This window comes from Rhyacophila brunnea, unplaced genomic scaffold (assembly GCF_057557595.1).
Source record: "Rhyacophila brunnea isolate RB1 unplaced genomic scaffold, BYU_Rbru_1.0 scaffold_2, whole genome shotgun sequence".
Lineage (NCBI taxonomy): Eukaryota > Metazoa > Arthropoda > Insecta > Trichoptera > Rhyacophilidae > Rhyacophila > Rhyacophila brunnea.
This window is the reverse complement of record NW_028232859.1, coordinates 47,439,578-47,467,016: the sequence shown is the minus strand read 5'-3', so window position 1 is coordinate 47,467,016 and position 27,439 is coordinate 47,439,578. Positions and strand designations below refer to the sequence as shown.

At 33.1% G+C, this 27,439-nt stretch overlaps 2 protein-coding genes across 4 annotated transcripts in view; one reads left to right on the top strand and one right to left on the bottom strand.

Moving 5' to 3' along the window:
• LOC147072433 (neuroglian-like) overlaps positions 1-16,952 on the top strand; it is a 25,124-nt gene extending 8,172 nt beyond the window's left edge. Inside the window, exons 4-6 of one of the 3 annotated variants that reach the window (XR_015070600.1) lie at positions 5,854-6,060; positions 16,202-16,610; positions 16,664-16,929. Coding sequence is in view for 2 of the 3 variants with exons in the window: in XM_085946692.1 (XP_085802818.1) it covers positions 5,854-6,143 (290 nt within the window). In the remaining variant the exon portion in view is untranslated. Of the gene's footprint in view, positions 1-5,853; positions 8,897-16,201 lie in introns of those variants that run through there. The other 2 variants (XM_085946691.1, XM_085946692.1) reach the window with 2 other exon arrangements.
• On the bottom strand, positions 10,687-27,439 carry Brd7-9 (Bromodomain containing 7/9). Its single transcript, XM_085946690.1, has 11 exons — positions 27,298-27,439; positions 27,064-27,170; positions 25,838-26,197; positions 23,294-23,494; positions 18,616-18,760; positions 17,421-17,564; positions 16,929-17,069; positions 15,908-16,044; positions 14,510-14,697; positions 11,761-11,939; positions 10,687-11,008 (listed from the first exon to the last, which is right to left on the bottom strand). Exons 1-11 carry the CDS (start codon positions 27,314-27,316, stop codon positions 10,812-10,814), a joined length of 1,818 nt encoding a protein of 605 aa, XP_085802816.1. The 5' UTR covers positions 27,317-27,439; the 3' UTR covers positions 10,687-10,811.

Below are 27,439 nucleotides of genomic sequence, written 5' to 3'. Positions count from 1 at the left end.
ACAGTGATGGAATCATAGAAAAGGATCTCAGAGAAACACATGAAAACCATAAGAAAATTGATACCGAATTAAAACAATATGTTAGAGATCACATCAATTGCATTCCTAGGGTAGAATCCCACTTCCTGAGAGCTCAAACTTTCAACCATGTCCGATCTAATAAGATTATAATATGGGCCTCCACGGTGTGGTTTGTATTAACAGATTTTTGTTTTTTTTTCGAGATATGGATGTCAGCCACTTGCTCAACCTATTAGGTCCATAATCTGACTCATTCACAAATTGAAAAACAATATGTGTACTTGCCAGACCCAGGATTTGAACCTATGACCCACGACGCTTACACCAGACTAACTACCAGACAACTTATTGATGGCTCTTTAAATTTAGCAACACTATAGGCTATACAAAGGAAAGTGTCAACAAAATGATCGACATTTCGTGAAGTTATCTCAGTATTCTACGATCTTTAATACAGAATTTAATATTGGGCGCTTTCAGTCAAAAAAGATCAATGGTCAGCACAGCATAATATACAAATTTAAATGATACACAAAAAGCAAAACAATTAATTTCGTTCAATATCATATCCCAAATAAAGATAAAGTACGAGAGGAGAAAAAAATGACGTGAAAAATGGAGCTATCTCTGATCCAGATAATATTATGATAGTTTCATGTTTCGATTTGCAAGCAGTTCTCTCATAACCCTGTGGTGAAGTCTCAAACTTCTATTACACCAGAAAACTTGCAACATATTTCACCATCTTTGATATTGCTGAGAAAAAGGGTTTTGTTGTATCTGGAACGAAATGACTGCTAAAAGAGGTTCTAATGAAATTGGTAGTTGTATTTACATACCATTACTTGAAAAAAAATCTAAATAAGAATGTGCATTTTTGGTCCGATAACTGTGCTAGACAGAATAAGAATAAATATTTAGTTGCGTTGTATTTATCATTGGAAACAGAAAATGTAAAGTCTATAAAGCAAAAATATTTGATGGGTCACACCCAAGATCAGTGGATTGCGATGCACTCACTCATTGAAAAAGCAAAAAGAGAATGCTAAAAGTGCTCCAGTATTCCAGCTCAATATAGATACCCATTATTGCCATGGCTGAAAAGAATGGTGAACCTTATAGAGTTAATGCAATGGCAACTGATGATATATTTGACCTGAAATTGCTGTCCGATGAGCTGGAACAAAAGTATGTTATAACTACCGTAGGTACGAAGGTAACATGGCAAGCAATCAAAGTCATGCATTTGAAAAGAGAATCACCGTATAGTTTTGTCATTAAAACCAATTTTATTGATTCTTCCTACGAGGAAATTAATATAAGGCATCGCATGACGGGTCGTCCGGTTCACATGAATATGATAATTTTACAGAAAGCTTATAATGAGCCACCAGGAATAACCATGCAGAAAAGGCAAGATCTTTTAACTATATGCAAAAAAATTAATACCGATGACGTACCACAATTTTTACAATAATTTGAAAGTCGCTAGAAGTACTCAAGTGGCAACAAATGACTTGGTTCACGAAGAGAGTGATGGAAATTACTCTGATTAATTCTAAATTATATAATAATTTTCATTACGTAATGTGCAAGAATCTTGAATAGGTAATCATAATCTTATATAATTATATATTTTAAAAATTTGGTAGGTATGTGATGGTTTACCTGTTCCAGTTATTTTATTTTGAAATAAAAATTTCAAATAACCATTTCGTTTATTATTTTACTTGATATGCATAATATATTGAAGAGATTTTATGTTGTTTCATATTAGTTTGTATTGTGTGCATGATGGGTTATTTCAAAATTTATCAAAATAGTCCAATTTTAGACTATGACATTTCAAAAAAACTACCAAAAATATGTGTTCTGTATAATTTTTCAATATAATAATAATTTCATACAAAAATATAAGCCCTGATACACATTGAGCAAGAAAATCAGTTTGGTACATACATTTTTAGATTTAGTTGAGAGGGTTTGAATCTTTGAATCCAATTATCTCAGAATGCTGTTTTTTGACTTGTCATACTTTAAAACTAGGGGTGCGATATAATTTGATGAGATGAATTTCAACCTGGTTCATGATGAATAGGTATGTTTTAAACAGTTGAAAACTTTACCATAGGATCTAAAATATCATTACAATTAATATGTACAGAAGGAACCCACTGTAAATCTTACTATAATACGACATTTTAATATTTTTTGATCACTAGTCAGTTTGTCACACTTACCCCGATATTGGGGTAAGTGTAACTAAATTCACCATTGTTCCAAAAGTTCTTCAAAACCATAACGTATTACATGCATAGAAAGGTAATATATCATTTAATGGATATTGATTCTTAAATTAAAGATTTTGTATAGATTTTCACCAAAAATTATCTATATCATTTTTTTTGGGGTAAGTGTGTCATACTAATGTATGTAGAGCTAGTGATGTCCCGAAACAAAAATTACGTTTTTTATTAGGTAGGTACTTAATTATTTAATGTGGTTATCTCAGCAACAGGAGTGGTAGGTAAATGAATCAAAGGCTTTTGAAGATTGACTTATAATTTTATTTGTCTCGAAAGAGCACAAATACAAAGTATACAATACAGGAATGCAGAGTAACCCTAAAAATAGTCAGTACTTACATGACACGACATGAAACGATTTTAGATAGTTTTGATAAAAATGAGAAAAGGGCATATCTATTGAATACGTAAACACTATGTAGGTATTTATTACTTGATTTATACATTATAAAGAGTATTATACCTATTTAATATATTTTACTCACTTTTTACACATTATTTTACTAAGAGAATAAATTAAAAATCAAATGATTTTTATTTTAGGGGACTTTGAAACTAACCTACCATTTTAAGGGCTTTTGAAATTAACATGTATGATTTTAGAGTATTATGAAATTTGCATTGTAGCAATGACGCACGAGGAAATAGCAAAAGGCGTTCTGTGGTTATTTTTCTTGGAGAAAAAATAAATGTAAGTCGAAGTATTTACTAAATTTAACAATATAATTATGTTTGCGACATATATTTTATTACCGTATACATATACATAATATGTAAGTATAATGACAAATATTACAAATAATAAAATAGATCAGTAGGTGTTTATTATAAAAAAACTGGAAGATATTTAATACATTTTCGTTGAAAATGCTCAATTAACGAAACCAGTTCTGATTATTTACAAATAGGTTACACATTTTTAAAATTTGAAATGTTATAATAGCTTCACCAAGAATTAACAGGGTAAAATATTATTTTTTAGCTCGAAACAGTGAGCATTAACAAACAGTTGATGAAATTTAATACACCTAACATGATTATTTTGGTATTATTACAAATTTAAATAACAATCAGCAAAAATAAAATGTGGATACAAATAGAGAGTAAGATATAAAAGAAAAAATAGTAATTAATACACAAAAACATTAAAACTCTAGTAACGTTTTGGGTCTCATTCTCGAATCATTCTTTCGTTTTTACTGTACTTAAAATTCAAGTTAAGTACTTAACTTACAAAACTATTTATTCTAACTTAATTATTTCGAATTGCAATATTTGAAATTGCATGACTAGGTACCTACTGAATATTGTAACCAGAGATTTTTGTTTTGAAAATTATTTCGCCTCTTCGTCCAGTTGATGGTTGAGGCGATATGCAGATGACATCCTCTTCTTTCACTTCGTAAATGTCTTCTACTCTTGGAAATGAAAACATAATTTCGTTTTCTTTTTTAATCGTCTTAAGTTTTCGAGCAAACTTTGTCAGAATTCTGTCATCTTGCTCAAGTTTTATTATAACTCCGACAAAATGTTTCACAGTTTTTTTTGTAGCAAATTGTACTACAATCCACTTTCCAATCTCTAACATTTCTTAATTAGATGCAACTGCAGTATCATCGAACTGATCAGACAATTAATTGAAGGATCGTTTTCCTCATCGCCGAGCAAATTATTAATATAGTCTTGCATATTATCTTCGCTTTCGTCACTTGATGTCCATGACAAATCTTCTTCTGATGACATGGGTTCGTGTTTTTTTTGTTTTGGTGTACTTTTATCGGTTTCAATACCTTCTTCTGCATGTTAGTTTTGTCTTGCAATGGCTTTATTTTCTTTTCTATTGGGACATTATTTTTCATTCTCTCTATAACATCATAACATGTAATCACTTCTGCTCCTGGGGCAACCATTTTTCTCTTATTCTTTATATGCGCCTTACTACTAATAAAATTCAGCAAACGTGTTTCAAACAAAGTTTTTTCTATATTTTCTGCAGGAAACTTCTTTATTTGGTAATTGAACAACTTTGCAATCCAGAATTATAGGCTTAGAAGAACATTTTTGAGTCGAACAGTCCCCATACAAATTGACGTTTTTTTTTCTTCTTCGGAAAATTCGATTTATAGCAATTTTCGCGAATTCGAAATCAAATTTTCAGAGTCCCTTGGATTTCGAATTATCTAGGTTATACGGGTACACAAATTCTTACATATAAACATTCTATTTCAATTACGAACATGTTCGATCTTCGATACTTCGATCGATATAAATAATGCGTCATGTCCCATCACTAGTTAAAATATTGACTTTGCAAATTCATACAAAATATATGGGGGAAGTGTGACACAATACAAAGGCACACTTACCCCACGCGTTTACTTTCGTGGGGGAAGTGTGTCTACTTGATTAAAGGTTTCAAATGCTTATAATTCAGTAAAACGATAACACCACGTGAAGCAGCGTATCAAAACACATAAACTCACCAATTTTTACAACCACAATGTGCAGATTTCCATGTTTAAAAAAATATTTTAGTAACAGCTACCATCTCACTCGTCGACTTCAAAATGTCGTCTGGAGAAAATTCCATGTAGTCACCTCAAAAAACATGGTATCGACACCATTTCTGATTATTTTTATAAATCGGTGATTTTGCTATCACCTTTCCATAGATGGCATCATCCAATTTGTAGTAGATACTGAGATATCTTAGTAGCTACACTTACCCCAAAGTCACACTTACCCCGACTCACCTTACATTTAATAACAAACTGAGCAATATATTGAAGCAACATTCAACTCGTTGAGAAACTAGCAATTTTTTTATTCAATGAATAATACAAATTTCTTTATTAAACATAGATAATTTAGAACTATCTCAGAAACATATATATCGTCACTTCAATACTACAACTATAGTGCAAAAACATCTTCTTGGCTACGTGTTAAAACTGTGAACTAACATGTTCCGCCCATTTTTAACCGCACTTCCATTATAAACTAACATGCTCCTCCCATTTAGTAAACAACAGCGCTTAGAAGTGTAGCCAAGATGTTTTCACACAGTAGATAACTTGATTTTCACTGTTTTTGAGATAGCTATTGAACATGATTCTACATTTCCTTCTCTACAAAATGATACAACTATGTAGGTAAGTCAGAAATTAATGGGAACTGTATTAATTTTGTGTTTGAAAATATTAGATAACTTAAAACCATAGATGCGTTAAATAAATAAAATAATATATCTACAATATTTTTTCATACAATTGAACATTGTTTAATTGTTCCCAATTAGGCAAGCACAATTTTCCATTAATAGTATATAATAATGTATATAATTATAGCCTGGATTTAAGTAAAGTAAAGTAAAGTTTAAATTTCATTTTCCCAACAATGACCAAATCAGAATTATCTAGTTGTAGTATTGAGGTGATGATATGTATTGAAACAATTTTTGTTTGCCTGCCATGGCTTCATATTTAGGCCATCATGCGTGCAACACAATAAAATAATCATCTTTCAGATATACCAGAACCCCCTGAAATTGAAGATATTACTTGCGACCCCGCCAGTACGACCATACAATGGCGGGGAATTGGAATCAATCGTTGGAAAATTCAGAACCACACAGTGATATACAGTATAAACATGAGACCTGAAATCTGGATAACCTCTTGCCAAAATGTACCTGTCATCTATAACTCCTGCAGCATTGTTTTAAAACCTGGAGGTGACTACAAATTTAGAGTAATTGCTACGAACAGTGTGGGTCAATCTTTGCCATCAAAGGCTTCAAAAGTTTGCTCAGCATAGGTCAAAGATCAGCAAATCGATTTTCATTTTGATACATAGCCATTCCTAATATACAATCTATTAATGATAAATTATTAAAATATCCACATAATATTATCATTTGAATATAAATGTGACAACATACAAAACATTAAATTACTCTTATCTCAATATTATTTTTGACCTTTCGTCACTGTAGGATTGGTTTGTCGAATAGACCAAATGGCAAATGTTCAGGAGACGAAAAACAAATTTCATTATCCTATATTTAAATACATGGAGGTATTGAAATTGTTGTTTTTACATCATATGCATGCTGTATTCATTACAAAGCAATTTAAAGAAAAGGATGGTTCTGGTCCATTTAGATACAAAAAATCATTCTGCATCAAAAGGTCGATTTCGACAATAACGGATATTCGACAAACCAATCCTATAGCGACGCTTTATGGACGCATACTCAAGCACGCACACAAGGGGCAGGGGTGAAATATTTATTCTTCGAACGTATCATAGGATCATGACTCAGATAATTTTGTAAGGCCTGTAGACACTGGAAGACCCGTGGCATTCATGAGGGCCTATTCTAACATATCACTCAACATCCAAAAGAGCTAATTGTGATAAATATATCACATTTACCACTTTACATATTCTGGCGGTTGGTTAATTATGTAAAAAAGTTAACCGTCTGAACTGTCAAAAGGTGATATCTTTTTAACTGCGCCTCTGTTCGGTGTGCTAACGTGAGAACGGGACAGAGTACGTCAATTTTACATATTGAGAATTGAGATGCAAGATGTTTCGAAAAATAATTACGACAACATCTACGTGCCCGGCTGACAGAATTGTAGGTTATGTTGACTGTTTGAGCTTTAAAGGTTTAATGTTTGTTGAAAAAACTTATTTGTAAACTTGTCTGTATTTCGACGTTCGGAAGCAAAACCATATCACATGACTTATAAAATTGTAGGTTAGGTTATTACCGATTAGATGGCACTGGTTCGACTTTATCCGCTTGTATTCGTTCTTATCCGCTTGGGTTCAGTCGCACGAACATATTATCCAAATTTGACCGACATGTCTACCAAGAATTAAAGATAGCCGCTACTAACAGTTTAATCAAGTTTAGTGTACAGAATTCCTAGCGTGCTAATTTTGACCAATGATAATAACGGAAACATGCTAAAGTGATAACTGTTAAGAATAGACCTAATGAATTGGTGCAACCATCTCGGGCATTCAATGTTTGCTTAAAGATTTTGATGCGACACGTCTAAAAGTCGAAACAGCGCATAAATTATAACCGTTAGGCCACACTCATCCGATAATCACTTGTGGATGTGGATGTATATGTACAAGTCTCATCTCTATAGAAGGTTTTCTACATCCTTAGGCACTCCTAGTATCCATGATGCAAATGTTGTGTTGTGTAGTGTAGTGTTGCAAAACTCACATATTCTTTTCTCCCTGTGTGTTTGATCCAAAACAAAAAAACCAATAGGTCGCACAATATAATAATAGGACTAATAAAATATAGAAGACATTTAAATTCTAATGGATTGAAATTTTCTACTATTCCATTTGAGTCATTTTTTGCGACCTGGGTTTCGCCATTGCCAGTGTATGTTTGCCTTAGGTGAGTCTACACAGCGCCTGAAGATGCCGAAAAGTGAAACCCGGGTCGCAAAAAACGACTTAAATGGAATAGTACAAAACTTAAATCCATTAGAATCATCGTTTTAAAATGAGCTTTATTTTAGTATACACTGATGTCCATGGTTAAAGCACATTATAAAAATATTCATTTATCAATAAGTGTATTAATAGCAATAATTTTAATAAAAAATTACATTATAACAAAATATTTTGATAAAATTTTAGTAGTTTAGAGTATTCAATTCACTCGTTGCGTTATATATTTACAATGATATATGTATTTATTTTTATTGTTTGTAGGTAATTCCTAATAACCTATTATTAGGTTTTGACAATTTATTATACGCTTATCGAGTGTATTATTATTGATAATGTAGGCACTGTGTACACTCACCAATCGGCAAACACACACTGACAATGAGCACTATTAACTCTAACTTATATAACAAATCAATACAATAAAGTAGGTAAAAACTTTATCACCTACCTATTAAGTCAAGGATCCAATAACAAATAAATTATGAATAGTTGAAGTGTTTGTAAAAAAACCCCCTACCTACCTTATCAATAATAATACACTCGATAAGCGTATAATAAATCGTCAAAACCTAATAGATCATTAGTAATTATAAAAAATAAAAATACTACACACAAAAATGACTCAAATGGAATAGTACAAAACTTAAAACCATAAGAATTTAAATTCAAATTCCATCAAGTACCTTCGGTCGATAGTATTAATATTAGAAGACATTTGTTCTGTTTAGCAGAAAAGATGGTAATTTACCTTATTTTTTAGATACCTAATAAAAAATTGTATAAAATTTATTCATAAGTTCACTAATTCTTGTGATATTTGTAATAAGTTTCTTAAAATAAAGGATAACACCCACGGTGGCCGTGCGGCATAAGCGTTGGACTATAAAGCCGTGGGTCCCAGGTTCGAATCCTGGGTCTGGCAAGTACACATATTGTTTTTCAATTTGTGTGTCAGGGTATGGACCTAATAGGTTGAGCAAATGGCTGACATCCATTTCTCGCAAAAAACAAAATCTGTCAATACAACCTCCACTCTGTAGAGGCCCATATGATCCTATCAGGATCGGACATGGTCGAGAAAAAAAAAAAAAAAAAAAACAACATAATTTACCTTCTTTTATAAAAAAAAATATCATTTGATATGAACAGATGAATGTTTACATGTAAAATTTCATCACAAATAAATTTATAAATACAGCACAGCTTGATGTGAAAACCCTTTGTTACAAAAATATTCATATTTGCCGAACAATGTTTCACACATAAAAAGTTTTCTGAAAGGCCAGAAAACTTTTTCCATATTTTTTTGCGAAGATCTGTTTGGATTGAAAACCAAACAAATTGAATTTACAAATACAAAATGGCACAAACATTTCGACGCACATACATACTATTACATATTATTATATTACCACAACTGATTGATTTGAATTTTTTTTATAAACATGTAGTAAAAAGTATTTGCATGTACCATGTCGTGTCCGGAAATTTGTACGTATGCAGTTCACTGTATCACACTTCACCGTGAAATGTTGTATAGGAAATTCGTGGGTATACTGCGAATAAGCATTAAGTCAAAAATACTAGTTTTGAGATAATCGAGTTTGAAAGTTTGAACGGTCTTAACTTGATTTTATATATATAAAAGGCAAATTCCTTTCTGCGATATTGCTTTGAGTATGACTTAGTGCAGTTTTGCACGCAGAATTTTGTGAATATAGCCTGAGAATGAGAGAAGCAAATGCACTAAGTCCTTTAGTGCCTTTTCTCTGAATAGATGTATGTCTTTTTGACTTATAACATAAATTATCTTCGCCAGTTTTATAGATATGACTGTGTGTGTTTTTGTAGACTATAGAGCGTACTCTTAATAAGATTACCTCATCATTAAGTCAAAACAGCAAAATTTTGACTTAGTGCCTTTTCGCAGAATACCCACGATATATACAGTAAAACCTCGTTAATACGAATTCCACAGGACCGAAAATCGAAAAAAATTCGAATTACGAAATATATGGAGGGAAATGTTTAAAATTTTGATTTTCATTAATTTCGTTTACAATCATAGATGTGCCTACGAAATTTCCGATTCCATATGTGTTAATGGGTCATAAAATGTCAGGATTATTAATTATATTACCTTCTTAAAATAAGTAATTCATGTTTTAAGAAAAATCTGTCACAATTTTCAATGACTGCCTCATGAAATAGTGTACTTTATTACGATTTATTGAATATTTTGCATGCCTGGACTCTGAAATCATTTCGAATTACGAAATTCGAATTAAAGGTATGGTTTTATATAAAAATAATGTTCAAGGGATATCGCACTAACCTCATCAGGCGGCGGGGGAAGCCGCACCGCGAACCTCTGATTTGATCGATTTACAATGCTTGAGACCACTGTAGCAATGCCCCATCTGTTCCGAGCAATTATGATGTCAATTTGTGCGTAAAGAATCAAAATAAGTAATACAGTAACAATCATTTCATTACTTCCTTCCACAAAAATGGCTGTACCAGATTAAAAAATAATAATTGGTGGAGCTAGTAGTAATAATTCTGGCACACAGTTTCAAATTTGGTGGACAGAAATGTGAGAAATGTGTGGCGTAATTGAAAAATGATAAACCTATATGTGTGCTATGTGTTCTTAAAAAATATTTTTTCCCCATGAAAAACTGCTCTACACGTCAGAGAGTCGAAAAATAATATTTGGGAAATTTTGGCATGCGTACGTAAAAAGGTTCGCCAACCCTGCACTTCGCCACTTCGCTTCTGCAGGCCGTATTAATTAGATGAGCCCGCAACCTGAGTAATGTAAATATTAAAGTAGGTACCAAAAAAACAATGAATTTATAAAAATACTGCTGTTTATTTGAGTCAAAAATAAATAATGAGTACATATCCAATAAATACGGATACAACATCATTATAATATCATAATAAAATAATAATATATATATATAATCACACAACAACCGGCTTATATTAATCCGATTTGACGTCCAGGGTAGGCTTAAATTCGGTTAGAAAATGTTTCAATTCAGATCTGACAGAAACTGGCTTGTCATCTGACTTGATAATGTCACTCAGCCCGTCCGTGGTGCCATCCTTCATCAGCTGCTCACCAAGCATCGCATGCTCCGGAGATATTTCGTTTAACTCATCCAGTGACATTGGGGTATCTAAACGTGTAAATGTTAAAACATGAAAATTACTCAAAAATCACACAATTCTACATTCTAAAGAAAACATATTAATTTGTCACACTATAAAAGGTCACAAGGACACCAATTACAGTAGTGAAATATATCACAGACACACCTTGATAAAATCACACCATATTATGTATTGTAACCTCGTAGCGACCCAGTAGCCCAGTGGGGCTCCGGGTTTGATTGCTGGTTAGGTCACAATATATTTATGTGATTTTATCAAAACCAAACTAAAATATTTGCGATTGTCTCACTTATATCAGTAATTACACTACTGTCATTGCGCCTCATGGCCTGTTATAGTATTAAAAAAAAGCCTCATCGAGAATCAAACCTGAAAAACATGGTGTGCGAAACCAGTTGCTTATGCAATACGGGAGTCTTAGATATTAAAGTGAATCTTCGTCAGAAAAAATATCTTTCACACTAACATCCAAACCTTCAAAAACAACAAAAAATGCAACTTGCAAACATTTAATCAGAGATATACCAAAATATAGTTCCATTTACATTTGGAGAATTTCTTTGAGAAGAGATGATGAATAACAATGAATTCTTTAATTTATATGAAAAGCTAGATCAAAATACAAGTATTTTTCACACGACTGTGACTAAACTGCCACAAATTACAATAATGAATATGTTGAGTAACACTTTAACTTTAGGGTCCAGATGGCTCTATTAAAAAATAAGTACAAAACATCGTAGAATAATATACTTACCAAGGTGAGCAAGGGTAATTCCCATTGCTTTTCTGACACTCATTAAAGGTGCGACATGCTGCGGTTGGACACGCGCTGCCATATCCTTCAAGTTGGCAACAACTGCTCTTGCGACCTCTTGTTCAGACAAAGACGGCTTTGGCACCATAGACAAATGAGTCGGTATTGGCTGCGACAAACTGTAATAAAAGGCAAAATCATAATACAATAATGAACACTTTCAGATCAATCAAAATTTAATTATAAATAGTCCTGATTGCAGTTAGCGACTGTTAGCAACACGGCTCAATTCGTTGTTCATTTCGGAAAAAGTAATAAAAATTAATTTCTTTTATTTTGTGAACTGTCAATTCATGGTGGAAATGCATTGTATTATTGATTTAATTTAATAAAACACAATTTTTTTAGTACTTAGTCCTCTTTTAATCAATAAATCTGGACCGGTTTCGTCCGCCTCAGAGGGAAATTTTCAACTAATCTTTATAAAACAGACATTTATTAAAAACAAATTCAAAAGGCAACACAAATAATCTATTAACCTTTCTAACGCGGCAACTGACTTTAGTCAGCCTATACGCGCGAGTCATCCGCGCGTCAGCTGACTAAAGTCATTTCGATTTTCGTTTGCCTAGTACTGCTTTCCGCCAGGCGCGAATAATTCGAATATTGATTTAATTTATTCAAAAATCATCCTTCTCTTGACATCTGTCAATGGATAGCCTAAACTTTTGTTCTATCTAATTTAAATAAATATTTTTCGGGAGCGTGTCTTGAATAAAAATATATCAGTCATCGGGCCAATTCAAATTTGCCGCGTATATAGTGTCTTATCGCTTCTTAGTGCATGTGCGCCGAAGACATTTGACTGACGTGTTTGTAACGATACGAGTTTGCGATATAATAAGTTATATTGTTTTTTAGTGATTGAAAAACTATTTGGTGCGTAAACTGTTAAATAGAATATTCGAAAGTTACATTGATCAAAGTGAATTTACAAAATATTTTTACAAAAGGAATGCTTTTGGAGATTGCATTCATTCGCCTATCTGCCAGTATATTATCCGCGAGTTTATAGTTTCGGAAAATAATTTGAACCAGGTGTCATTTAAATATACCTAGAAGTCCGCGATTTAATATGTCTCTTTGTTTATCATTGATTAACATTTTTAAATACTATTTTCTGGTTATAGTATTAGGTGAAACAGACAAAAATTATTTATTTACCCTAGTTATCAGCCATTTATAAAGAAAAGACACGAACACTCAGACGCCCGTTCCCGCATAAATGCGGAAATTGTCGTATTACGCAAACACCAGGTCCCGCGCTACTGAATTTTTATACACTGCGCGGCAAATCATCGTCTGCTGGTGTGAGACAGACACTTGAGAATTATTTTTTTCGTAATACTATTCAAAAGGGTTTGATTCATGACTACTATTTTTTTTATGTAGAATTCTTCTTATATTTATAGTCGAAAATAACTCGAGTTACTTACTATCACGTCATTATAATAAAATAAGAGATTACCTATTCTAGTACCAGGTTATTGAAGTAATATAATAAAAAAAAAACAAATGAACTTGAAAATAAAATTGTGGTGACTATAAAGCATTTAGAAGTGCAAAAAGTGTTTGAAATTTAATATTTTACGAATTGTAATAGGTATTCGAAAAATAAACCATTTTGTTATATAAACTATGTGTCATTCGATTCCATTCAGTTCGGGGTCAATGGTAGGTACAAACCAGGCACTGGTGGTAAGTACATCACTCTCAAATAGCCAGTAGTTCTCAAGGATGATTTATTTATACTCGGCCTGCAGTGCTGCAATGTGTATGCGAGTTCAAACAAAAGTTACACAGTTTGAGATGTCCTGGATGCTATAAAAATGAGTTATTTATGACTGATATTTTTTCAACACACTCAACAAAAATGCTCATAAAAGTCATAAACCATATTATTATTCATTATGTGTATGACATATTTGTCGAAATGGTAGCCGGTAGACTATAAGAATACTGAACTGTTCTTACACTTGTTAATCTGTCATCGACGCATTAGTCCAGCACCATTTCGTAAGTGTCATGGCGCCGCTCGAGTAAGCTGGCATTTTTTCAATGAAGAAGTCTTGTTCGTGATTTCTTATCAGATTTAGGCGACGAATGTTTATTTTTAGAGTCACATAAAATATTAGGTTCTGTCATAATCATTTTTGAACTTGACTCCGATTTTTTACTACTCTATTTGTGTATGTTTGACTGACATTTATTACGATTTATTGATGCTTGAAATCACAACGCGCACTGTTGTACTAAGTCGGGATTCGTAACGCTTAGAAAGGGTTAATACATTGAATTATCCATCCAATAACAATTAAATTAAAATTAATAAAACCGGATATTAATATTTCATACTACATCATGTCCCTCTGAGGGTCCCCATATGGTGTTGGAAACAGAGAAGTCAACAACATACATAATCAATACAATTTGGCATAATAAGCTGTGAAATATTTTATTAGGTTGATACTACTAAATACTGGTAAAATACTTTTTAGTCTGTGTGTAAACATTTTTATAAGTTAAAAGAAAATAATATGTCAAAAAATAATGTAAATCAACAATCTGACTCAACAATATTCACAGGAGTTTATTTCGGGACTATTTTGTTATTAAACTGGGAATTTACTTGCTACCCATGTATCTACCTCCACTGTTGGTGATGTAAGATGGACAGAAATTCAATTACCGTTCCCTCTGTTCTGCCTCTAACTTGCGCAATACAACCAGATTACTCTGCAGTGCCTGCTGAAGGCCGTAGTCTTGTTGTGAAGCTATTATATCATCTTCAACGTCCGCCAAGAAATCCACATCCACGCCAATCTCAGCGAGGGTCTTGAGCCTCTCAATGTCCACCTTTGCGTCAGCGATATCGGTCTAGAAATATCAAGAGAATTTTTTTAATTGGGATATAAAACCTTTTGATAACATAAAGAACCCAGTCCCAACCTAGTGAAAGCGGATTCATAATGTCAAAAAAATAGCATAACGCGAGTGGAGAATAATTACAAGGTACTAAGTGTTTGTCCTCAGTGAAACGAAAGTAACAATGAGGCAGCTTAGAAATACTACTTTATTGTTGGGTTTGTTTTCTCAAAGATGAAGACTTCGAACGTTGTAGTATTAAGCTTGTGATGAGTTAAATTACATTTCGGATCAGTATACATTGGATATTCAACAATTATTAAAGGTAAAACTATCATTATGATATATACTAATATTGAGTCACAGCACTTGACAGTTGCGACACCCACACAAGACGATGGTACGGTGTGCACAAGGGTACGAGTCCCGGCGTTTGGAGAATGATTGTATAGTAAATTTTTTGAAATGAAATGAAATGGTTTTAAAAAAGGAAAAAAAATGTATGAACGTCGCACTAATGTGGTACGCTTATATTATCGAATATTACTTTTGGTGTAACAAAGTAGTCAAGAAAACAATAATTATTATTGATTGTTTTCTAATGTCATAATCATATGGACGAGTGGTAAACTGTGTGCTTGTGAAGTCGTGGGTTCGAATTCCGTGTTTGACAAATTCATATGTTGTTTTTAAATGTGTTTGGAGCCAGAATGGATCTAATAGATTGACCAAGCGACTAACATCCATTTCTCACAAACAAACAAAAAAATCTGTTGTGAATCCTCCTCGAGGAGGCTAAGATTCACATCAGATTATTAAAGTCAATGAAAAAAAATGTGACACTTAATTTACTCCAGTATACCAATGAGCAGTAATAGTTTTTTAATAAGCTTGTGAATCTGCCAGTGGTGAAGGGTAGTAGGCTGTTAGATCCGACATAGTGAGCATTAAACTTTTTCTGTTATACGTATTTGTTTTTATTGAATATGGCTTGGTTTTCGCAGGGTTTAATTGAATTTTAAAAACTAACTAACACCATCTACAAATTGTAGTCTTTTTTCAATGAAAACAAATATGTATGACTAACAAAGTTTAGTGTGCACTATTTATGTCAGATCTTAACAGCCTACCTCCACCCTTCAACACTGGAATTTGCCTAAGCGTATAATATGGCAGTCTTTTGCAATATTTTCTTATGTTGTTAGTTTGTAAGCCATCTTACCTCAGTTGTATTATCAGGCGAAGACTTCAATACATTTCGATTTGGGAATAACTCATCCATGTTGTAAATACAATTCCATGGAGAATCGGATGAAAATCTTAATACACTATCATTCGATGAAAGACCACTTTCATCACCTATGAAATATAAGAATATCATTAGATAGCACTATAAACAATAATACTACTTAAATACTTTAAACATATCCATGTGCACTCCATTCTAACATTCTGGTCCACATTAACTTCATGTGCTAATCAAAGAATTTGACCCAATTACGTTTCATTTTTTCAGTACCCTTATGGAACGCCCTTACAAATGAAAATCAGACAGAATCTACACTTAGTTTGGACTCACCTACATCATAAGGATGTAAAATCGCATTGGCTGAAAATAGTTCCATACTAATCAACTGATACCTCATTGGCTGCATATCGTCTAACACGAATAGGCAAACCAAAAATCTGTACTTATATAAACTGTAATCGCATACTACTTACTACAAAATGTACGTTGCAGAGGTTGAAAACATTTGTGCGGATAAATTTGCGCGCATCCTCAAGGGATCGACGACTATGAGCTTTTAGTTTTACAGAAATTGATGCGAATTCAGGAATGTACCTAGTGTGGTTGAATTGGTAAAGAGTTATCCAACTTGTGGTACGAATTTCAGTCCTGTCATTCGTTACCTGTCAAATATTTCGTGCCTATTTTTTGACATATCATCAGTTGAAAGTCAACCATTTAACACAATAGATCGTTTTTGACATATCTGCACATTTTATAATCTGAATCATGGGATTGAGTCTAAGTGTTTTTTTAAATGCATGCGATTTTTGACAGATATGAAATGGTGTAAAGTTCACTACATTGCTGCTCATGTAATCATGTTACTTCCTTATAGTTAGGCTCTGTTTTCTGGAGGTTTTCTTCAACTTCATTGAAATAAGTAATGTAAAATTATGATATAAATTTGCTATTTTAGACAACGATGAATATTTAACAATAAACTTCAACTCACCAAAAGTATAATATAGTAAATGTGAATCTTCTTTGGATAATGTTGCAAATGTGGAATCATAGCTTGGTGCGTAGGACCCAAACGCGCCATAATTTAAAGGCTTAACACCTTTTACAATATTTCTTCGATCTTCCTTAAATCCTGGAAACAAAAATGATCTTATTATTACAATATTATGAGTTTTATCATCACTTTCATGCAGGAACATAACTATTGATTATGTATAATGATTTCCTGTTTGAGTGCAAGCCTTAAGTTTGCACAAGAATTAATACATGCTGTCACTTTGGCAGACTTGCTTCGACTGCGTAATTACACAATCAATTTGGGAAGGAGAAAATATTGCACCCATATCTCGATTACTATTATCTCACCAATTTAATTTCTAACTGAATCAAGAACTAGATAGTTAAAATATATTGAAACTATTAGATTATTCAATCCTAATCCACATCACGTATTATTCATTAGCTTATTTCAAATCGCATTTACCCTGAAGTGTCCCTGTTCCATGAGCTATTCGTCCTGTGTATAGGCCCAAAGAGACTGGTCTCTGATTACTTGTCGGTGACATGCCATCATTATCCACCAACACCTTAAGAGATGTAAAGCCTTCAGCGTCCAAACGAGGGAAGGCTGAAAAGACATTCATAATTATTTAAAGGAGAAAGGCATAGGATTGTAATGTCAAATTGAAGCTTTAAACATATTTTAACAGCTTTGCTGCCGCCGTATACGATCGGAGCCACCTGTATAGTAATCACGAAATTGTCATTATTTCACTGGCACTACCATTGAGTGGTTTATTTCTTAGCTGGCATCATAGTTGAATACGTTACCGATATTTTTTGCTAGTTGGTTTTTATTTTGCATCATAATTAGACTTTTTATAGACATTTTTCGGCACTGTGATTTATAAGGTCCTACCTACATACCACTTATCACATGTTCAGCAGTGGCAGCATTAGGTAATTTAGAATATATTTTTCAGTATGATAAAAAAAGATAAAAAGTTTTTTAGTCAAGCAAGCCACTGTTCAAAGAAAATATTAATTGGTCTTCATATTAGTGTTACTCAAGTGGATTGCTTTGATTGATTTACAATGCTTGAGAACACTGCAGCGAGAGAATGCCTTGTCTGGTCAGAGCAATTCTGGTGTCGATTTGTGGATTAAGAACCAAACTAATTAATACAGTAGCAAACAATTATATTAATTCATTTATATCCACAACAAGGTTCGCCAACCCTGTCCTAGATATTTGATAGGTGGGGAAATGTCTACCAACCAATCCTTATAAAAAGTAATACATATGTATTAATAAGATTAACACTATTATTAAGAGAGTGAATAGTTTTACTATGATTAATACTACATATTCACAACATAATGTCCATAATATTTGCAGTCTAGGAGTGAGCATGTTGAAATAAAAATTGAATGGATAAGAAGCTAAATACATAATATAGTCGGGATTTTGTAATAGAATTTTTAATACACAGTTAGAAAAAACTACTTATAGATGTACGGACCAAATCAAGAGTACAAAAGGTTTCCCACTTGCACAGACTATGCATGATTTAAACAGATGGTAGTAAAAAGAAGGTACATAATTGAGACTATCGCAGATACACATGCTCCCATTCTAAATGATAAAAATGTAAAAGATATTTCCAATTATTTAATACCTTTTTTAGCAAGCCTTTTTCGATGCTGCTCCCTTATAGCCTCCATTTTTAATTTCATCTCATCATCAACGGCGGAAATGTTGTCTTTGGCTTCGTCTCCGTCTGCCTCATTATCAACATTGTTCGTCTCCTGCTTGAGTGCCTTCTGAGGACAGAGAAAAATGCTTCAGTCAATACATATTTAAATCTTCGCAGTCAATCAGTTTTGATTCAATTTATGGCCTTGAGAACAATTTTTACTATTTACAGAGATAAATTCAGAGTCTCATAGGACAATTAGCTGAAGCGTGAAATCAGTGTTTTCAGTAAAAAAAAGATTTTAAAAGTAACATTATTTTTGGTTCCATATTTATTTTTATTTATACGCTACAATATTAGGCATTAAAGTTTTGTACGTCTGTATTTGAAATTTCGAAGCCTAAAATTCCTATTTCTATACAATATTTAATATGGGTTACCATCGGTAATTTTCTACACACGTATTTCAAAAAAACACAACAACTTTATCCTCTCGGTTTTAAATTCAGAAATAAATTCAATGAAATATCCATTTAGTTAGGTACTATATATATATATATTTTAATGAAAAAAATGTTATTTTTCTTCAATATCTCGTACTAAACTTTCAACCGATCAGTCATATTATCGAAGATACGAGAATGCGTTGCAACTTTACTGTTACTTATTATTGCAGTAAACACATACCTTGACTTAAGAGAAATAACTCCAGTATAATCATCTGTCGGAGTTCAGTATTCCATGTACTTACAAACACGTAACTCAAGATACAAGTTTATAATAATTCAAGTTTAAGTAAGTGTAAGTCTTTTACTGTGATACGATTTTTTTGCATTGCTTAAATCTATTATGTTATAAAGTATGTTTTGAGATACATGTTAGTAGAATATGTGCAATTCTGAATTCACTACATCAAACCACTCAAAACTGACAAAGATTGAGATACGTGTTTGTACAAAATTACCGAGGTTACGCCATTTAACTTTCAACATTATCAATTTTCGAAAAATTTGTTTGGACATTTACTGGTTATTTGACTTTCATTAAAAAAAATTTAATTATGGCTTGAGCCGATTGTTCTTTAAACTTAAAGCCCACAATTATTAGTAACATACAAAACTAATTCAATAGTCAATATAAGACTGATATTTTAAATATTTGGCACATTGTTACGTTAATTAATTTTGACACAATAACAGTGTATTCGAGGTGATTTTTTAACAAGCGCGTTGGCACATTTATTGCTACTGAGATAAATGTTATAGGACAATTTCAAACATAGACTAAAATGAGTTACAAGATTATTATGTGTAACTATACAGAATAGACATAGAAGTGATAAAAAAATTATGAACTGTACCCGTGCATGGCGTGAATAAATTGATAAGCCAAAAATCGTCAATGTTCATAACAGCACTTAGTTTAAGTAGATATGTAAATCTGGTTGATTTGTTCGTCTGGGAAGCAAGTAGATATATCGAAATGTCTATATAATATCTGTACCTCAAAGGCAGACGGATGCAAATCCAAATACCCAATTGTTCAGGAGAGCCAAAAAACAATTTTTATTTTAAACAAATACTCATAACTTCTAAGAAAATATACATAGAATGATCATTATTTTTTTTATTCTACATCAATTAAAGTAGGTACTTCTGGAATATGTAAGAAAGGAATAAATATAATACAATTTTATATCTAAAAAAAATAAAATAAAAAACGTAGAGTGGATTTGCATCCTTCTGCCTCTAAAGATATTTTGTTAATGTGGATTTGTATCCTATTTACCTAGCCAAAATAAAACAATTTATAAGTTAAAAAAAATTATAGGTATAAATATAACAAAGCAAAACAATTTTTTTTTTTAATTTTATTATATCATCATCATCAGCCTGAATCTATTCACTGCTGGATGAAGGCCTCGCTAATCTCCAAGCTGATTCCACTTCTCTCGTTCCTGTGCGTTGCGTTGCCAAGTTTTTCCGCAGAACTTTATCATTTCATCGATCCAGCGGCCTCTAGGTCTACCTTGCGGATGTTTTTTACCTCTTGGATACCACTGGATAACTAAATTTGTGCAACGATTGTCCTTTCTTCGAGCCATGTTCCAGCCCATTTCCATTTGAGGTTTTTAGCAAACTCTATCACATCATTAATACTTGTCTGTTCCCTTATCCACTCATTCCTTTTTTTGTCCTTTTGCGTTATGCCCAGCATGCACCTTTCCATACCACGTTGTGCTACTCTAAGTTTCTGGATCTCTCTTTTACTTAGGCTCAATGTTTCACACGTATGTGGTTACGGGAAGTACACACTGGTTGAACACTTTGCACTTTAGGCATTTTCGAAGAAATTATTCAGGCGGCCAAAAGCACTCCAGCCTAGCTTTACTCTGCGAACAATTTCATCAAATATACATCCATCTATAGACACTTATTGCGCCAGATAGATGTAGTTTATCACCTGTTCGAGCTGAATGCCATTGATGAGGATCTCTTTTTGGCCCGCAAAGCAGTTGAACATGACTTTATTCTTTGATACATTTATTTTCTAGCCTACTTTGTTGCTTACTCCAGCGAGTTACTGCATTCTGCTTTGGAGGCCTACTGAGTCTTGCAAACTACTATTTATTGTTATCGGCAAAGCGTAGATGACTCACGTATTCTCCATTTATGGGGACCCGTGTCATTCCAGTCAAGTTGTCTAAATAAGTGTTCAAATGTAGCTGTAAATAGTTTAGGTGAGATTGTATCACCTTGTCGGACTCCTTTGCTGATAGGAAATGCGCGATGGTTTATGGAGATGTTGTTGCGCTACTGTATATATTATTGAAAATATTTATATAGCGCCCGGGGATTCCTTGATTTCTGAGTGCATCAAGTATTGAAAATTTCTTTATGGAATTGAACGCTTTCTCATAGTCTATAAAACCCATGGATACCGGCAGCTTGTATTCCTGCTACCGCTCTGATTTCTCTGATGACTTGGATAATATGGTCCATAGTGCTGTATCCTCCACTAAAGCTCGTTCTCCTGGCTGGTTCTCGTCTAGTACATATTGCAGACGGTTTGAGAGAATTTTATCTTAGTGGATTATTGGATTTGCATCCTTCTGCTTCTAAGGTAGGTATGGCATTTGCATCTTTATGCTATGCATATCTTGGACTAGGACTTTCACCTCTCTGCCACTAATAGATAAAGCCTTTAGCATGACGATTCTTAAAAAAACTCATTTTCCCCAAAAACGGAGTTGCATCCGTCTGCCTCTGAGGTACAGATATTATGATTTCACTACATCACATTGCAAAACTTTAAAATGAAGATGTTTCTTTAACCTTATTCTTACTGTGCTAGTAATAATTTCCGTTCAGTTCTGTACCGTGACATTGCGCTACAACGCTAATTTTACAATATGACGGTATTTTTAAATCGAAATGCTGATTTTAGTGACAATAAATATTAATTCAACATTATGCACTATTTATTTTGTCGATAACTCTAGGAATAATTTAAATATGAATTAAATGAAGACATACAATATATTAATCAATATAAGGATAAAAAAAATTACGATATTTGAGTTATCAATGTACCGTTTGCTCTACAGATACGTTGTTTTTCATTATATGGCTTATTATGTTTTTAATATCAAGATCTGAGCTTAGCCACAATTAATCCATAAAACCTGCAATCTATTTTAATATTACAATAGTGACCTTTTCTTTCAATTAAAACAATAAACATTAACAATTCACTAAAGCATTATTAAAATAACCTATTCAAAAAATATATATACCTACCTATAGATATACAATAAGACTTCTCTTGATGTAATTATGTTATGAAAAAATACATACCCTTTTAAATGATTGATTTTGAAGAGGTTATTTACAAAACATACTATCTATTACTCACACTACATCTATGATTTTTATAACTAGCATACCTTTTGTTTTCCAGCTGGTTTAGGAGGCTATCATAAGATTAGAGAATGATGTTAATTTCCGATTCAAAAAAATAAATGCAACATAGAAATAAAAATGTAAATACATCAAAAAACATCAAATATAAAAAAACACTTCAGTATAATAACATCAAACGCTTCGAATGCGACAGACACGCAACGAACGAAAATCAAAAATTAATTAATTAACAAATTGTCAAGTATCTATCGATAAATAATTGAAATTAAGATAACCGAATTGATAAGTTTGAAACTCATTATAACCTTTAGTAATTCAACAATTTATTAGATTAAATGATGTTTTTGTAAATCGGTTTGTCATTATTATGATGACTTGCATGTAATTAATTAATAACATCATAAACATCCATTTGGTTTTATTTTAGATAATCTATAACCAATTGAACTTAAAAATAACTTTAAATGAACACAATCAGATGATAATTGGGTGTATACTCACTGACAAAAAAAACAAACAGTTACTTTTCAACCTACATTATGCAAAACATTAAAATTTAGAAAACAACTACATGTAGATAATAATCGACCATCCTTTAATGATAATTAACTCTAGTGATGACTCCGAATGTGCATGATGTTCAATGGAAAATAAGCCGGTGAAGATAGGGTGATAAAATTGACTGCTGATGACAAGACATTGATATGAGAATGTAGTTAGCAACGAGTTTGACTGACCACATCCATCTTGCCCATGTCGAAGCCGAGCTCGCGTATTGGGATCTCGTACATGTAAGTGAGGATGTTGCCGAGGGGGCGGAGCTTGGCCGGCTGCAACTGCCGCATCCCGATATGTAGCAGCTTTCGAGCCGCTTTGTGGTAAACTGTCCCCGTTTTATTGTACTTCATAGCGTTGTTGCACATCAGCTTGAAATCGCCCTGAAAATGTCATTTTATGATTATTACAACAGTAGTGGCGTTCGGTCCACAGATGCTGTAGATGCGGAACATCCCCAGAAATAATCAATGTTACTCTGTAGTAATATCTTTAAATATTATGTAACTATTTACAGTGTGGAAATTTCAACTGATTATATCTCTAGAGGTTATATTATTTTATTGATAGTATAGTTGATATTTTTACAATATCTCAGAGCTACTACTCTGCAATATCACACACTACAATACTATCATAAATCAAATAAAATTCAATTAGTAGATACTTAATTGCAGCAAATATACATGTAGTATATTCTTATATTATGTGTATGTTTTTTTAACAGAATCAGTACAATAAAAATCAATGTACAACAGATACTAATGCACTAAACTCATAATATCAAAACATTACTTAAAATTAACATGACTAAAATAATAAAGGAATCCCTATAAATGGGAAAAATCCCTATAATTTAACCATGTCATAATTTTATCGCCCGACTCAGAAGACATCCAAAACAGAATGCAGGAACTCATAGAACTATAAGTGGCATTGTAGGCTTCAAAATAAACGTATCAAAAGACAAAAGGCACATGGCGATATTACATATTACAAATTGAATTAATAGACATTTCCATGTAGGTATCGAGTTATAGCTAACTTTGTAGATCAATGACCGCGACAATAATCTTTGTATATCTGTTCTCACTTAGTTAGTTAATAGCCTAATTATTACATAATTATAAGTTGATAAAATAATAATCAGTACGTCATGATTGATAAAAAGAGAATTATTCGATTGTAAGTTTTCGACCGAAGCACATCGCTCTGTGCTGTGATTCACATTATTGTAACAATTGTACACATGTGCTGACGCAATTTAAATAACCTCACGCCCTTCATAATCACGACAACGACTTCTCATCTCTCCTCGTCACAACACCATTGGCCCTCACATCGACAACACCTACAGGCATGTTTAACTACTTTGCTGCCCAAAAAGAGAATTCATCAACAGCAATCAGCTCGAAGAGGTGAAGAACTAGGTACATCTATCAGGGACAGTGAGTGTCAATAAATAATTGTATGTGTCAAAGACTGTAAGATTATCTTCGGGGAAAAGAATGTAATCTAACCAAGCAAATGCAACAATCTTGACACCCTGGCAACTAACACATTGATTATTTTGTTTTGTAGTAATTTGAAATAGCAATACTTTACAAATACGAGGGGAAACCCCCAAGCAAAGCTGGGTACAAAATGCTGGTTGAGTATAACTCTTAAATTTTATTGTGCCTCAACAATATTGCGGTGTACTTTTTTTTGTAAATAATAATAATATGTATAATATATACATATAATATTCTTTTCAACGCTACCTCACCACCTCAACGCCAGATAAAAGACTAGCACCTTATGCACTGCACCACGAGAGCTGCTATATTGTAGTTATATTTCCCTCGCTTAAGCTTGATGCATAGTAAGTACATATTAATATAACAATCAATGTATGTATAATTTGAGTATAAATAATAAACAGTTTTCACTAGATATAATACCCCGTTTACACGTGCATGGACTTACTGTTGACAGTAAGTATTATCGCGGCCTTAACAAGAAAATGTATGGGTGGGTGTATGGGTAACACCCACGGTGGCCGCGCGGCTTAAGCGTTGGACTATCACGCCGTGGGTCACAGGTTCGAATCGTGGGTCTGGCAAGTACACATATTGTTTTTCAATTTGTGTATTAATAGGTTGAGCAAGTGGCTGACATCCATTTCTTGTAAAAACAAAATCTGTTAATACAAACCTCTACCCTGTGGAGGCCCATATGATCCTATTAGGATCGGACATGGTCAAAAAAAAAAAAAAAACATGTATTTCCTGCAGTTGCAAGCTTGCATGCATGAATCAAAAAAGTTTTCATGTGACAGTAGGGATTTTTTCGGTCTGCACCTGCGCAGTAGAACGATACTGGCAAACCTGCCGGCAAAAAAACCAACTATACTCATCTCGAGGTTAACCAATTTTCACTGCCTGTGAAATAGTACCATAAAATGACAAAATAGCGTCTCGCTTACTCTTGAAGAATGAGATTGGAGACAGTCAGCACTTTTACATGTAAACAGTTATTGTCACGATAGTTTAAAATACGCACTATTGCTGCCAGTAAATACATGCACGTGTACAGGCGCTATAATATTATGTTGAAAAAATATCGGATACCCATGATACCTGTACCCTGTATAAAGTGACACGGTGAGGGAAGTGGTAGATAAAGGTATTACGTAAGTTAAGACATATCATAGACAATGTAACAACATAAAAAAGTAATCTTACGATGAAACAGTTCAAGGATCTGTAATCATTATCATCAATCTTCTGCTTCATGGAAGAAAAATCCATTGGTCGCTTGATGATTGTTGAATAATTAGGAGCATAATTGTCCGTGACTGGCCACGCGAAGAATTGATTCTGATCTCTCTTTTCCAAGTTCCTCAACAGCTGCTCCAATAGCCTAGAGAGAGGTTTCCTTTTCTGCCGTTGATTTAAAACACATGACCGTGGCTCCCGAACTCCTGAATTACCCGGCGAGTGAGATCCTGGACTTCCGAGGAAGCTGATGTCTTTTTGACGCTTTGTGCCGGGTTCATCATCCGAATCGTCATCATTAGAAGCGTCGTCGTCGTCTAATTTTATCTGTAAACATGTGAACGATTAAAAATAAAATAATATGACTTTACAATAGGTAGGTACTTCTAAACTTATAAGCTAAAAGGTATTACAAAAAGTCAACATGGGTTTTCGTGCCGCAGATGCCCGCATGAGCTTTTATAATTATTTTTTTTACGAAAACAGTTTATTCCATGTAGACAATTATAAAATACCTTTTTCTGTCGGCGCAGATCCTGTTCGATCCAATAATTGTTAGTTTAAAATTTGATTATAACACGCTAAGATTATGTTAGGTTATATTAGGTTGGGCCAGGTTAAGTTAGGTAAGGTTACGTTGGGTTTGATCTAAAAAGAAAGTTATAAAAGCTCATGCGGGCATCTGCGGCATATTTACCCAGAAAAATGTCTGAAATAATTATTATCAAAGATACTAGACTTATTGTTATCACTGCGACAGATAGAATGGGACCAAAAATAAAAAGATTATGCAAAAAATCCAAATTTTTGCTTTTCTCTCTGGGACCACCTCACACTGAACATTGTAGGAGACAGTAGTTGATGAGTTTGTCTACTACAGATGGGCGACGAAATTAAAAGGTAGTCTCTATGGGGCACCTTAAATGACTTAAAACATCCAAATTATCATAAAACACAAGTCTGTCCATATTAAACATTGTTGACAAAATATATTGGGCTATGGTTCGGGGAGTCGGGAGTTAGGAGTCAGTGATTCTCCAAAATTACATAATGCTGGTGCGAAATGTATTAGTCGAGGAATATTAATACTATTACTTTGAGTATCGTCTACAATCGCCTACAAAGGTGTTGAGAATTGAGATACATCCATCACTATGCAAAAAACTAGGTTGGTCTGACCTATGTAAACATACCATTTCGAGTTCACGCTTTCGTCTTCTCCTTTTCTTAGGTTTTCCTTCGGCCTCTTTCGTTTCATCGGCAGCAGACAGGATTTCAGCATCACTAGTATCCCGTAATTCTGAAAGCAGCAACAGAATAAATCAGGTAAACAGGCCCTTTATAAGTTCAGACAATTTCAGTCAGACATAAAAATAGGGGATACACGAACAATTCAGATGGACAATCATTTAGTTACATTTGATTACCTGAGGAGGAATCATCCATTGCTGGAATCGTATTTATTAATCTTTAAAACATGAAAAATCTACAGACAACTAATTGAAACAAACGACATGTCAAAATTTGACAAAAAACCAAGCCGGCGTCAATATCATTACCATAGACAAT